At 48.9% G+C, this 13,644-nt stretch overlaps 1 protein-coding gene across 1 annotated transcript; it reads left to right on the forward strand.

Moving 5' to 3' along the window:
- Positions 1-53: 53 nt before the first annotated feature.
- On the forward strand, positions 54-13,180 carry FAM221B (family with sequence similarity 221 member B). Its single transcript, XM_029061183.1, has 7 exons — positions 54-332; positions 11,142-11,364; positions 11,609-11,752; positions 11,838-11,948; positions 12,149-12,346; positions 12,533-12,652; positions 12,761-13,180. Exons 2-7 carry the CDS (start codon positions 11,142-11,144, stop codon positions 12,898-12,900), a joined length of 936 nt encoding a protein of 311 aa, XP_028917016.1. The 5' UTR covers positions 54-332; the 3' UTR covers positions 12,901-13,180.
- Positions 13,181-13,644: the final 464 nt, after the last annotated feature.

Below are 13,644 nucleotides of genomic sequence, written 5' to 3' on the forward strand. Positions count from 1 at the left end.
TCGGCCCGGCGCCCTCCCATTGGTCCAGAAGACGCGCCGCCCCACCCCGGGGCCCCAGGCCATTGGCGCAGCTCCCCTCCCCGCCTCCATTCTATTGGTCGGACGCAAGCCGGCCCCCGCCCTGTTGCCGTGGAGACGGAGCGGTCCTAGCAACGGAGCCCCCGGGGTGGGAGCGAGGACCGCCGCCTGCCCCCGAGCCGGCCCGGCGGGATGCAGCCCTCCTGCCTCCCGAAAACCTTCCCGCCGTCTCATCGCCGCCGACCCTCTCTTCCCCAGCGTCAGTGGACCCGGTGAATTCTCGGTCTTTCGGCCCTGCCAACCCCGGCTTGAAGGTAATCATGATAACGTCCGTCTTTGTTAAGCGCTTACTATGTGCCGAGCACGGCTCTAAGCGCTGGGGGAGATCCAGGGTCATCAGGTTGTCCCGCGTGAGGCTCACAGTCTTCATCCCCGTTTTACAGATGAGGTAGGTCCAGAGAAGTGACTAGCCCACGGTCACACAGCTGACAAATGGCAGAGCCGGGATCCGAACTCATGACCTCTGACTCCCAAGCCCGTGCTCTTACCACCGAGCCACGCTGCTTCACTAGGGTGGGTGGGTAGGTAGGTAGGTAGGTAGGTAGGTAGGTAGGTAGGTAGGTAGGTAGGTAGGTAGGTAGATGGGGAGCCCTTCCCCCGGCCCCATCCTCCCCTCATTCATTTAATAGTATTTATTGAGCGCTTACTACTACTACTAATAATAATAATGTTGGTATTTGTTAAGCGCTTACTATATGCCGAGCACTGTACTAAGCGCTTGGAATGTACAGTTCGGCCACAGATAGAGACAATCCCTGCCCATTGACGGGCTCACAGTCTAATCCATCCTCGACCCGGGACAGCGTCTGTCATTCCACCCCCGACCCTGCTGCCTTGAACCCACTGCCCTCGAGGTGAGAAACCAGGCCCAGGGGAAGGGGGAAATAATAATGATAATAATAATAATAGTGATAATAATAATGTTGGTATTTGCTAAGCGCTTACTATGTGCAGAGCACTGTTCTAAGCACTGGGGTATACAGGGTAATCAGGTTGTCCCACATGTCTTGATCCCCATTTTACAGATGAGGTAACTGAGGCACAGAGAAGTTAAGTGACTTGCCCACAGTCGCACGACTGACAAGTGGCAGAGGTGGGATTCGAACCCCTGACCCCTGACTCCCAAGCCCGTGCTCTTTCCACTGAGCCACACTGCTTCTGTAATAACAGACAAGGAGATAGATAGAAGGGGGAAATGAGGCAGAGGTCATCATTGTCAACACCACCAAAGATAATAATGTTGGTATTTGTTAAGTGCTTACTATGTGCAGAGCACTGTTCTAAGCACGGGGGTAGATACAGGGTAATCAGGTTGTCCCACATGAGGCTCACAATCTTGATCCCCATTTTACAGATGAGGTAACTGAAGCACAGAGAAGTCAAGTGACTTGCCCACAGTCACACAGCTGACAAGTGGCAGAGCTGGGATGGCTTGCTGAGCTCCTACACTACCCAGAGCCCTGTCCCAGGCACTTTGGGAGAGGCCAAAATTACAGTCAGGTACAGTCTTGGAGCGAAGGCAGTCTGAGAAACAAGGAGCAGATCAAGGATATTCAGTCAAATTGCAGCCTTTGGGAAAATATGGCAGTCCAGGTCTCTCAGATCAGCGCAGGGACTCTCTGTCCATTCATAACAATGACGGTCTCCCCTTCTAGACTGTTAAGCTCGTTGTGGGCCGGGGATGTGTCTACCAACTCTGTTGTATTGTACTGTCCCAAGCGGTTACAGTAAGAGCTCAAAAATACCACTGATTGATTGATTGATCGATTAAGTTGGCAGCAGGCTTCGTCACCCGGTCGATAGTATTTGTTGAGCAACTTCAGTAGACAGAGCACTACGCTGGGGATGGCCCCCCGGGGATCCCAGAAATTGGGAAGGTAGACATGATCTCTGCCACGTTCTGTCATTACTCCAAAATCGTCATTATGGACAATGTGAACAGTCATGAAAACATCTTCCTTCTCATAGAAAATAGTGACAAGACATTATAAAAAAAGAAACACAGTCAATTTACAAAGTCGCAACAACGGGAAGGACACCACGTTTGTGAAAACACATTACAAAGGTAAAGCAGACACCCATACTTTTCTCATTTCATTCATTCATTCATTCAATAGTGTTTATTGAGCGCTTACTATGTGCAGAGCACTGTACTAAGCGCTTGGAATGAACAAGTCGGCAACAGATAGAGACAGTCCCTGCCGTTTGACGGGCTTACAGTCTAATCGGGGGAGACGGACAGACAAGAACAATGGCACTAAACAGCGTCAAGGGGAAGAACATCTCGTAAAAACCGATGGCAACTACATAGAATCAAGGCGATGTACAATTCATTAACAAAATAAATAGGGTAACGAAAATATATACAGTTGAGCGGACGAGTACAGTGCTGTGGGGATGGGAAGGGAGAGGTGGAGGAGCAGAGGGAAAAGGGGAAAATGAGGCTTTAGCTGCGGAGAGGTAAAGGGGGATGGCAGAGGGAGTAGAGGGGGAAGAGGAGCTCAGTCTGGGAAGGCCTCTTGGAGGAGGTGATTTTTAAGTAAGGTTTTGAAGAGGGAAAGAGAATCAGTTTGGTGGAGGTGAGGAGGGAGGGCGTTCCAGGACCGCAGGAGGACGTGACCCAGGGGTCGACGGCGGGATAGGCGAGACCGAGGGACGGTGAGGAGGTGGGCGGCAGAGGAGCGGAGCGTGCGGGGTGGGCGGTAGAAAGAGAGAAGGGAGGAGAGGTAGGAAGGGGCAAGGTGATGGAGAGCCTTGAAGCCTAGAGTGAGGAGTTTTTGTTTGGAGCGGAGGTCGATAGGCAACCACCGGAGTTGTTTAAGAAGGGGAGTGACATGCCCAGATCGTTTCTGCAGGAAGATGAGCCGGGCAGCGGAGTGAAAAATAGACCAGAGCGGGGCGAGAGAGGAGGAAGGGAGGTCAGAGAGAAGGCTGACACAGTAGTCTAGCCGGGATATAACGAGAGCCCGTAATAGTAAGGTAGCCGTTTGGGTGGAGAGGAAAGGGCGGATCTTGGCGATATTGTAGAGGTGAAACCGGCAGGTCTTGGTAACGGATAGGATGTGTGGGGTGAACGAGAGGGACGAGTCAAGGATGACACCGAGATTGCGGGCCTGCGGGACGGGAAGGATGGTCGTGCCATCCACGGTGATAGAGAAGTTTGGGAGCGGACCGGGTTTGGGAGGGAAGATGAGGAGCTCAGTCTTGCTCATGTTGAGTTTTAGGTGGCGGGCCGACATCCAGGTGGAGACGTCCCGGAGGCAGGAGGAGATGCGAGCCTGAGGGAGGGGGAGAGGACAGGGGCGGAGATGTAGATCCGCGTTTAATCACTTCTTTTTACCCCATATAAATCAGAAATTCCTCAATCACTTTGGTCAATTTAACACTTAGGAACATCAGATTTACTCTGGCTTGTGGTAAAAATGATTTGCTCCAAATTTAATTTATTCTCTACCAAACCTAACTGGTTTTAATATAGCTAGCCAAATTTGCATTAGTTAATCAAATGGATTTGAAATTCTGCATTCACCATTCTAATAGCTGATTTGAGTTCTTGATGTCAGAATATTCCTATCACTGATACCTAGGATTTCTGGCTTCACAAAATTCCAGATTGATCATTTCTTTTCTCAGGTAAACTCTTAATAAACTAACATGAAATCATACACATCTTGAAAACACTATACTTAACAATTAAGGGCTGCTTGAACTAAAAGATTATGCTGATTTCCTAAAGAATAAAATGTCACTTGTGATAGTGGGGCTGGTAACCCCCAAATAATACTCTGAAAGGAAACCCATCTGCTTCTATATTTTCAGCATGATATTGGGATAATTCTGTAAACTACCGGCTCCCTGAAATTTAGTCACCCACAAACCTGCTCCCATACTGAGGGATGATCCAAAGTTCAGCAAGACGTATGTGCCCATCCATCCTCCCTCCCTCCAGCACAGCTTAGTAATAATGTTGATATTTGTTAAGTGCTTACTATGTGCAGAGCACTGTTCTAAGCCCTGGGGTAGATACAGGGTAATCAGGTTGTCCCTCATGAAGCTCATAGTTAATCCCCATTTTACAAATGAGGTAACTGAGGCACAGAGAAGTTGCCCATAGTCACACAGCTGACAAGTGGCAGAGCCGGGAGTCGAACCCATGACCTCTTGACTCCGAAGCCCAGGCTCTTTCCACTGAGCCACACTGCTTCCCCTGCTTAGTGGAAAGAGTGTGGGCTTGGGAGTCAGAGGTCATGGGTTCTAATCTTGGCCCCGCCACTTATCAGCTATGTGACTTTGGGCAAATCATTTAACTTCTCTGTGCATCAGTTACCTCATCTGTAAAATGAGGATGAAGATTGTGAACCCCACATGGGACAACCTAATGACCTTGTATCTAACCCAGGGCTTAGAACAGTGCTTGGCACATAAATAAGCCCTTTATAAATGCCATTCTTATTATTATCGGGAGGTAATGTGCACATTATGGGACCAGTGCAGGATCCCCAGCTGCCCCCAGCTGGGCCCTGAAAGCCCAAGTATCTTACTTGTTCGTAGGTGGGATCACTAGACCCCCACCTGGAAGACAGTGATTCTTCTTTTGGATCACATCTACTGGGAAGTCCCAGGTCCTGGGATAATCAATGTCATCAGTGTCACCTCCTAGCCCAGGGAAGATTAGATGGGTTTATCCCACTGTCTCAATATGTCAAAAACTAAACTCCTTATTGTCTCTCCCAAATCCTTCTCATCACAGTTGACAACAACTCTATACTTCCAGTCCCTATTTTTTATGGTAACTGAGGTGCAGAGAGTTAAGTGACTTGCCCAGGGTCACCCAAAAGGCAAGTGGCAGAGTCAGGATTAGAACCCAGGTCCTTCTGACTCATAGGCCCATGCTCTATCCACTAGCTCATGCTGCTTCTCTTGAATTGGTATTATCCTTGACTCCTTTCTGTTTTCAGCAACACTCACATTCTCTTGTTAAATACTGTTCTGGACTTTCTCCATAATGTTTCCTTGAGCCATCCTTTCTTCTCCATTCAAAAAGCTACCACCCTGGTCCAGGCTAGATTTACTTTATCAGCCTCTCTCCTCTCCAGTCTATTCTCCACTCTTCTACAAAGATCATCTTTCAAAAACTTCTTTCTGCCTGCATTTCTCCATCTGCCCAAGGTCACACAGCAGAAATCTGAGAGAACTGGAATTATAACCTAGGACCCAGGTTCAAACAGGAGGTAAGTGGCAGAGCTGGGATTAGGATCCAGATCCTCTGACTCTCAGGCCCAGTCTCTTTCTGCTAGGCGATACAGCTTCTACCAGTAAATTATTTTGTTTCTGGCTCCCCCATTAGAATCCTAGTGGAAAGAGCACGGGCCTGGAAGTCAAAGGTTCTAATCCCAGCTCTGCCGCATACCTACCATGTGACCTTGGGCAAATCACTTACCTTCTCTGTGCCTCAGTTCCCCCATCTGACAAATGGGGTTTCAAAACGTGTTCTTCTCTCCTACTTAGACTTGGAGCCCCACGTGGGATGTGATAATCTATGCTAGGCACGTAGTAAGCACTTAACAAGTATCACAATTATTATTACTGAAACCCCTAAATGAAGCTTCTCTGTCAGATGTTACCAGCAGCTCTGCACCCTGACTACAAAAGCCTTCAGTACGGGCTCTTTTTTCCCCACGTCAGACTAACCTCACACTTGCAGTCAAGACCTCATAAGGTCCTGATATGGTCCATCCCACTTCCAAAGGGCCAGACCTCCAGAAAGCTCCCCAGGCTCACCCATTCTAGAGTCTGAGGTGATCAGTCTCAAGTTCAGCAGATGCTGTGATTTGGCCTCTGGATCTGACTGCTTGATGTGCCAGGTGTTGAATGATGCAAATATGGTGAAGGGGACACAGTGATGCCAGTCAGAATTCCTTTATTCCCACTTCATTCCCTTCATAGTACCGGTCTTGAACTGAACAAGAGATTTACTGCACAGTGTAGAAGACAGGAGTGTCAAAATGCCCTGGGCATGACACCCCCCTCCTCAAAAATCTCCAGTGGTTGCCTATCAACCTTCGTATGAAGCAAAACTCCTCACTCTTGGCTTCAAAGCTCACCATCACCTTGCCCCTGCCCCACCTCACCTCCCATCTCTCCTTCCTCAGCCCAGCCCGCTCACTCCACTCCTCTGGTACTAACCTCCTCACCGTGCCTCATTCTCACCTGTCCCACAATCGACCCCTGACCCACATCCTACCTCTGGCCTGGAATGCCCTCCTTCCTCCCATCTGCCAGACTAGCACACTTCCCCCCCTCAAAGTCCTACTGAAAGCTCACCTCCTCCAGGAGGCCTTCCCATACTGAGCCCCCCTTTTCCTCTGTTCCTCTTCGCCTCCCCATCATCCTGACTCCCTCCCTCTGCTCTCCCCCCTCCCCACCCCACAGCACTTCTGTAGATATGTACATATTTATTATTCTATTTATTTTATTAATGATGTGTACATATCTATAATTCTATTTATATCGATGATATTGATGCCTGTCTACTTGTTTTTGTTTTGTTTTGTTGTCTGTCTCACTCCTTCTAGACTGTGAGCCCATTGTTGGGTAGAGATTGTCTCTATATGTTGCCAAATTGTACTTTCCAAGCACTTAGTACAGTGCTCTGCACACAGTAAGCGCTCAATAAATATGACTGAATGAATGAGTGAAGTCAATTAGGTTAATTTGGGAGGAATGAAGAGAGAGAGCTGGGGTTTTGCAGGAGAGGAGGACAGAAAGTAGACAAAAGACAGCTGGTAGGGAGCCTTGAAGCCAACAGTTAGGCAATTCTGTTTGATGAGAAGAGTAATGGAGAGCCATTTTGAGGTTCTTGAGAGAAGTGATGCTTTCTGAATAGTGTTTTGGGAAAAATCAGTCACTCAATAATATTGCTACTGTATGATGAGCACTATACTAAAGCATTTGAGTGAGTACAATAGAGATAAAAGGCCTGGCTCCTGCCTTCAGTGACCTTACAGATGCTTAGTTTATGGAGTGCAATATATATATGTGAGAGCATTTGGATATGCACCCTTTATTCACCCCTTCCTCAGCCCTGGAGTATTTATGTACATATCCATAATTGATTTATATTAATGTCTGTCTACCCCTCTAGACTGTAAATTCAAGGACAGGGAATGTGTTTACCAACTCTATTACATTGTACTCTCCCATACGCTTAGTGCATACAATAAAGAGCTCAATAAATACAACTGAATGAACGAATGAATGAATTACTGGGTCAGACCTCACCTTTCTACTGATTCCTCCCACTAAATCCCTTTATTCCCTTTAAACTAACTTTTTTATGATATTTGGTAAGCACTTACTCTGTGCCAGTCACTGTAGAAGCAAGATTATCATGTTGGCCACAGTCCCTGTCCCACATAGGGCTTACAGTCTTAATCCCCATTTTACAGATGAGGTAACTGAGGCACAGCAAAGTTAAATGACTTGCCCAAGTTCATACAGCAGACAAGTAGCAGAGCTGTAATTAGAACCAGGTCTTCTGACTCCCAGGCCCATGCACTTTCCACTAGGTCATCCTGGTTCTCTAACTTCCTAATTGCCTCCCTCTTAGTTCTCTTTCCTCCTGCTTGGAACTCTTTAAATCTATCTTTCCACCTCCCTTTCAAAACCCTTCTGAAAGAAACACCTCCTCTAAGGACCTCTCTAGGTCATGCCATCCCATCAGCTGTCCTGCATATTCCTATGTATATCTGTACATCTATTCTGTTTCTTTATTCAGTTTTGTTTTTAAATAGTGGGATATTTGTACTCTTAGTCATACTTTATATATATGTAATTTGCATCTGCCCAACTCCCTCATTCAATCTCCAGCTCCCTGTAAAATGTTTTCTTGGAGGATGGGTGTGAGCGTAGCTGTGTAAACAGGTACTGCCCATGGTCTTGCCAGGAAAGGGGAAGAAAGACTAAGGACGGACCCCCATCAAAGTGCTGAACATTCATAAAAGCCCCAGTTAACACCTGGGGAAGCCCTCACATGCCAAGCTTGAATTCTGGGAGGAATCAATCTCTTCTGAGAAGCATAGCCCCTCACCCAAACTCTGAATTAGGGAGCCCAGGACCCTTTACCTCCACAAGTGGAGATAAAGGGGGCCTGACTCAGGTGTACAGAGTCCTTCTCAGCAGTAGGCTGGGGGCAGTGAGGAGTGAAGCCCACCAAGAATTTTGTCTGCTGAGAGATCATGGACAAGTTACTTCTCTGTGCCTGTTACCTCATCTGTAAAATGGTAATTAAGACTGTAAACCCCATGTGGGACACGGACTGCATCCAAACCCAATTTGCTTGTATTTATCCTAGTGCTTAGCAGAGTGCCTGGTACATAGGAAACGTTTAACACATGTCATTATTATTATTATTAATAATATTTTATTAGCTTCTCTGCCTCAGTTACCTCATCTCTAAGATGAGGATTAAGACTGAGCCCAATGTGGGACAGGGACTGCCCAACCTGATTATCCTGAGTCTACCACAGCAATTAGTACAGTGCCCGGCACATAGTAAGCACTTAACAAATAATGTTAAAAAAATCTGCCTGGTCTGAGACAAGATGTGAATGTGAAGCATGCATGCAAAATTATAACAATAATAATAATGTTGGTATTTGTTAAGCACTTACTGTGTGCAGAGCACTGTTCTAAGCGCTGGGGGTAATAATAATAATGTTGGTATTTGTTAAGCGCTTACTATGTGCCGAGCACTGTTCTAAGCGCTGGGGTAGACATAGGGAAATCAGGTTGTCCCACGTGGGGCTCACAGTCTTAATCCCCATTTTACAGATGAGGGAACTGAGGCACAGAGAAGTTAAGTGACTTGCCCACAGTCACACAGCCGACAAGTGGCAGAGCTGGGATTCGAACTCATGAGCCCTGACTCCAAAGCCCGTGCTCTTTCCACTGCGCCACGCTGCTTCGATACAGGGTAATCAGGTTGTCCCGTGTGAGGCTCACAGTTAATCCCCATTTTACAGATGAGGTAACTGAGGTAACAGAGAAGTTAAGTGACTTGCCCACAGTCACACAGCTGACAAGTGGCGGAGCCGGGATTCAAACCCATGACCTAATAATGTTGGTATTTGTTAAGCGCTTACTATGTGCCGAGCACTGTTCTAAGCGCTGGGGTAGACACAGGGAAATCAGGTTGTCCCACGGGGGGCTCACAGTCTTAATCCCCATTTTACAGATGAGGGAACTGAGGCCCAGAGAAGTTAAGTGACTCGCCCACAGTCACACAGCCGACAAGTGGCAGAGCTGGGATTCGAACTCATGAGCCCTGACTCCAAAGCCCATGCTCTTTCCACTGAGCCACGCTGCTTCTCAAAACAGAGGTAGTGGTGGAGGCATATAAGAGTTAGGAGGCCAAGACTGTTTCACTTTCTTTTTACTGCAGTTTCTCTTCTGTGGCTGCCCGTTATCCACCTGAGTGGGCAGTCCTCTTGGTAAAACCATTTCTCTCCTAAGTACGAGGTCCACAGCACTTTTTTGTGAGCTGGAGGAGGGAACTTTCATTCTATGTTCCCTCCTCCAGCTCACAAAAAAGTGCTCAGTGAATGAGTGAATGGATTTCACCTTGAATTCCTGAAGACTATCCCTGCTGGGCTGTTATGTTCTGTTCTTTGCCACCCCTGGCTGTTACTGTTCTTGCCTCTGATTCAAGATCCTCCCAAAGCTTCCTCTCACAAAAAACAAACTAAAAAAAACCAAGCTGCTCCTTATTTGAGTTGACGATACCACTTTCCTTCTTTTCTCTGATGCCCACAACCTTGTCATTGTCTTTGAAACCTCCTTTTCAAACCCTATATTCAACCCAACAAATCCCATAAGCTCCTTGGGGAGTCCCACCTCAACTTTCTCTCCATCAAAATGGCCAGCAAGCTGGCCTAAGCACTTGCCATCTCCCAGCTTGACTATTGCACTGACCTCCTCTTTGATCTTGTCTCCAGCCCACACTCCACTCTGCTGCCTGGATCATTTTTCACAAGTTTTTTCTACATACAGCTCCCCATTTCTTAAAAACTTCCAATTTTTGTCTGTTGTTCTTCACATCAAGCAGAAACTTCTGACCACTAGCTTTAAAGCATCTCAGTGAGGTCTCATCCTATTTATTCATTCTTCTCCCTCTACACCCCAGCTCACACTCTTTGTTCTTTTTACAGTAACCTACTCACCGTGGCTCATTCTTATCTCTCCCACTGCTGACCTCTTTTTCATGTCCTCCCCACTTGCCTAGAACTCTCTTCCCCTTCATTCAATCATATTTATTGAGCACTTACTGTGTGCAGACCACTGTACTAAATGCTGGTGTTCAAGACTATATAGCTTTACACATCTTCAGTGCTCTTCTGATATAATCTCTTTTCCAAGAGGCCTTCTGCTATTAAATGGTCTTCCCAGTTTATGTGTCTCCTACTGTCACTTTAGCTCTTCCACACCACGGAAGAATTTAAATACAATGTCCCTATATCTTTCAAGCTCTTGAACTCTTAACTGATGTACATATCCCCTTTTCCTTCTTCCTCCTCTCTGTCAATTATCTTAGTGTCTGTCTCCCTCACTAATAGGAATGGTATTTAAGTGTCTTCTGTGTGTAGAGCACTGAATTAAACGCTGGGGAAGTGCATACAGGTTAGGATTAGACATGGACCCTGGGCTTTGAGGGATTCACAATCTAGATTATAAACTCCTCGAGGCCAAAGACCATATCCACTAATTCTATAACACTCTTCCCGAGCTTGTGGTGCAATGCTCTGTATACAGGAGGTGTTCAATCAGGTGTACTGATTGCATTGGGGTGCACTCCAAGCTGGTCTGTCTTCAGCAGTTATCTCCTTGCATTTAGATATCACACCTCATAACCAGAGGCTGGCAACTCTTCTATTCCCCAGCCTGGTCCCCTGCTTCCCCCATCTCATCCTGGATCAACTCCTAACCGCCTAATCCTCCCACCATGGTTCTTGCTGCCTCTTCCCCAAGCCCCAAATCCACTGCCTTGCCCCTTGTCTCCTCACCAGATGGAAACCGATGAGCCTTCATCATCCAAGGTCCCAGAAGACAGCACTGACGTGGAAGAAGCCGACGGGACTCTTGGAGAAGAAGGAGCCAGTGGAGTCTCCGCAGCTTTACCGGAAGAGGCAGAAGAGGAGGGGGAGGGGATGGGCATTAATGACCACAATGCCCAGATGGAATGCCAGAAACCCCAACGTGGCAAAAGGCCGGGAAAGAGACTCACCCCCCGTACTACCACTTCTCCCTCTTCCCCCAACCCAGATATTGACCCCCTCCCCCCTTGGTTCCAGGACATCATCCCGATCCCAGAAAGCCACCCTGGCTGGCGGAGGGGTGACCTGGGGCTCTCCCACCACGTGGCACAATACTCCAATCCCTTACTAGCTACGCCCAAGTCCCAAGGGGATGGGTTGGGGGGGAGGATTCAGGCCCCAGCTCCTCTTCCTCAATATGAACAGACCCTTCTTCTTAGGTTACACAGCCCAGCCTGTGGTGCCTGCAGAGCGGGCAGAGCTGGTGTCAGTAGCCCAGGCCATGCATCGGGAGCAGTTTGGGGCCCGAGTTAACGAACTTTTCCGGTGGGAGAAAGATGCAGCCCTCAAGGCCATCCAGACAGGTGGGCCCCTCCCCAGGGCACGGAAGGGGTCAGCCATGGGGGCTCTGGATGACCCTTTCCTTTAACCTCCGCCCCCTTCTTCTAGGGCTCTACATAGGCTGGCGTTGCCCTCACTACCTGTGGGATTGCTTCCGAATTGGGGATGAGTCCAAGTGCTTCTGTGGACACCTACTCAGGGAGCACCAGATCCACTCAGGTCTGGGGGAGAAACAGATACTCCTGGGTTTGTGGGGAGAGTACACTAGCTCTGGTTTCTCTACCAATCCCTATCCCGACTACACCCCTCTGGCTGTCTTGCTTCTTCCCACTCTGACTTGGCTGGGTGTCCCCTCACCAAGCTCTTCCAAGGAGACAGCCTTGCTGCTGTCAGCCCAGCACCTGACCCTGTTCTTGCAGACATCTCGGTGCCGTGCACGGTGACTCCATGCCGCTGCCTCATGTTCTGCTTCATCCCATCCCGCCCCGAGGAAGTGGGCGAGTTCTGGCTGCGGAAACGTGCTGGCTTTGATCCGGCGGCCTGGCGGGCCATGTGCCGCTGCAAACACAGCCACGAGGAACACAGTGCCATGAGGACCCACCGTTGTCAACACGGAGGTGGGCGCCAAGGGAAAGTTGAGCAGGGAGGAAAGAGGCTGGGAGTTGGATTATGGTGAAACAATGCAGTGGGGGCCACAAACTGCCCCCTGCCCCCTGGAATGCACTGGGTGAGAGAGCCCCAGGGTGTACCAAGGAGGAATATTTAGAAATCAGAGCTCCAGTCTTATGTGCTCCCTCCCCAAGGCTGCCGCTGCAACTTCTTTGAGTCCAGCTTCCTGTGTGCGGCTTGTGACCGGCGCTGGGAAGAGCACGACACCTTCTTTGAAACAGAGGAGAACCGGCGTCAGGGTGGCCGGCCCTACGGTGAGAGGAGCAAAGGCGGATTGGAAGCAGGTCCCCTTTGGGTCCTGGGCCCTTACGGAAGGAGAAACCCCATTCCTGCCCCCACGCTTGCATTTGTTTTGTCATCAGGAGCTGACTACCTGCCTTTTGTGGAGATGCCCAATCTGAGGAATGCTGTTCTCACTGGCCATGAGGGAGACAGCAGGGCCTATATGGCCCTACTGGGGCAGCTGACCAACCCCCCCTCAGCCCCCCACAGCACCCCTTAGCCCTTACCCCTCACCCCTCTCTTCAGCTGCTCTGCCTCTTTCCTTGCCAGGGACCCACAACATCACCACCTCACCCAAGAAGGGTGGGAGGAAGAGGGAATAAAGGAGTCACCGACTTGGGCCCAGCTAAACTGATGGCGATTCTACACTGAGGGAGCGAAGGGGCCCCAGGGAGGGATGGGCTGAGGCCAACAGGTGTAAAATCTCTGCTGAGTGACAACAATTTCCCTGGCCTATCTGGCTTGCATGTGGACTAATAAGACTGATAAGAAACCTGCAAGAGCCTCTCCTTCACCTCTTCTTGCTTCTGCCACTCTTTCCTCTGACTCCCTGTTTGCCACTTCCCTTCCAACCTGAAAGTTTTTTTCTTTAAACTTGCTTCACAGGCAATCTGACTTCTCCCCTTCCCCAGGGCTATCACAACTATGGGGCTGGGCTGAGGCAGTATGCCTGGGTGGGGACAGGCTGCGGTTCTTCCCTGGCCCTACCCAATTCCCCTTCAATTTCAATTCATGAGGCACTCAAGCAAGTGAAGGAGCAGGAGCAGTGGTGGTCTCCTCTCAGGCTTCATTCCTTATCCCGGCTGGCCTGGTCCCAAACCCCCAGCTGTGGCAATTTGGGAGCTTGATTACCTGATCACCGGGTCCATCTTGCCTCCAATGAAGCATTAGACTGAAGGCAGTAAAACAGATAGTGCCACAAAGAAAGCTAATGTTGAAGTCAAAACTGGTATGTGGTCAAGTT

This window comes from Ornithorhynchus anatinus, chromosome 3 (genome assembly GCF_004115215.2).
Source record: "Ornithorhynchus anatinus isolate Pmale09 chromosome 3, mOrnAna1.pri.v4, whole genome shotgun sequence".
Classification (NCBI taxonomy): Eukaryota; Metazoa; Chordata; class Mammalia; order Monotremata; family Ornithorhynchidae; genus Ornithorhynchus; species Ornithorhynchus anatinus.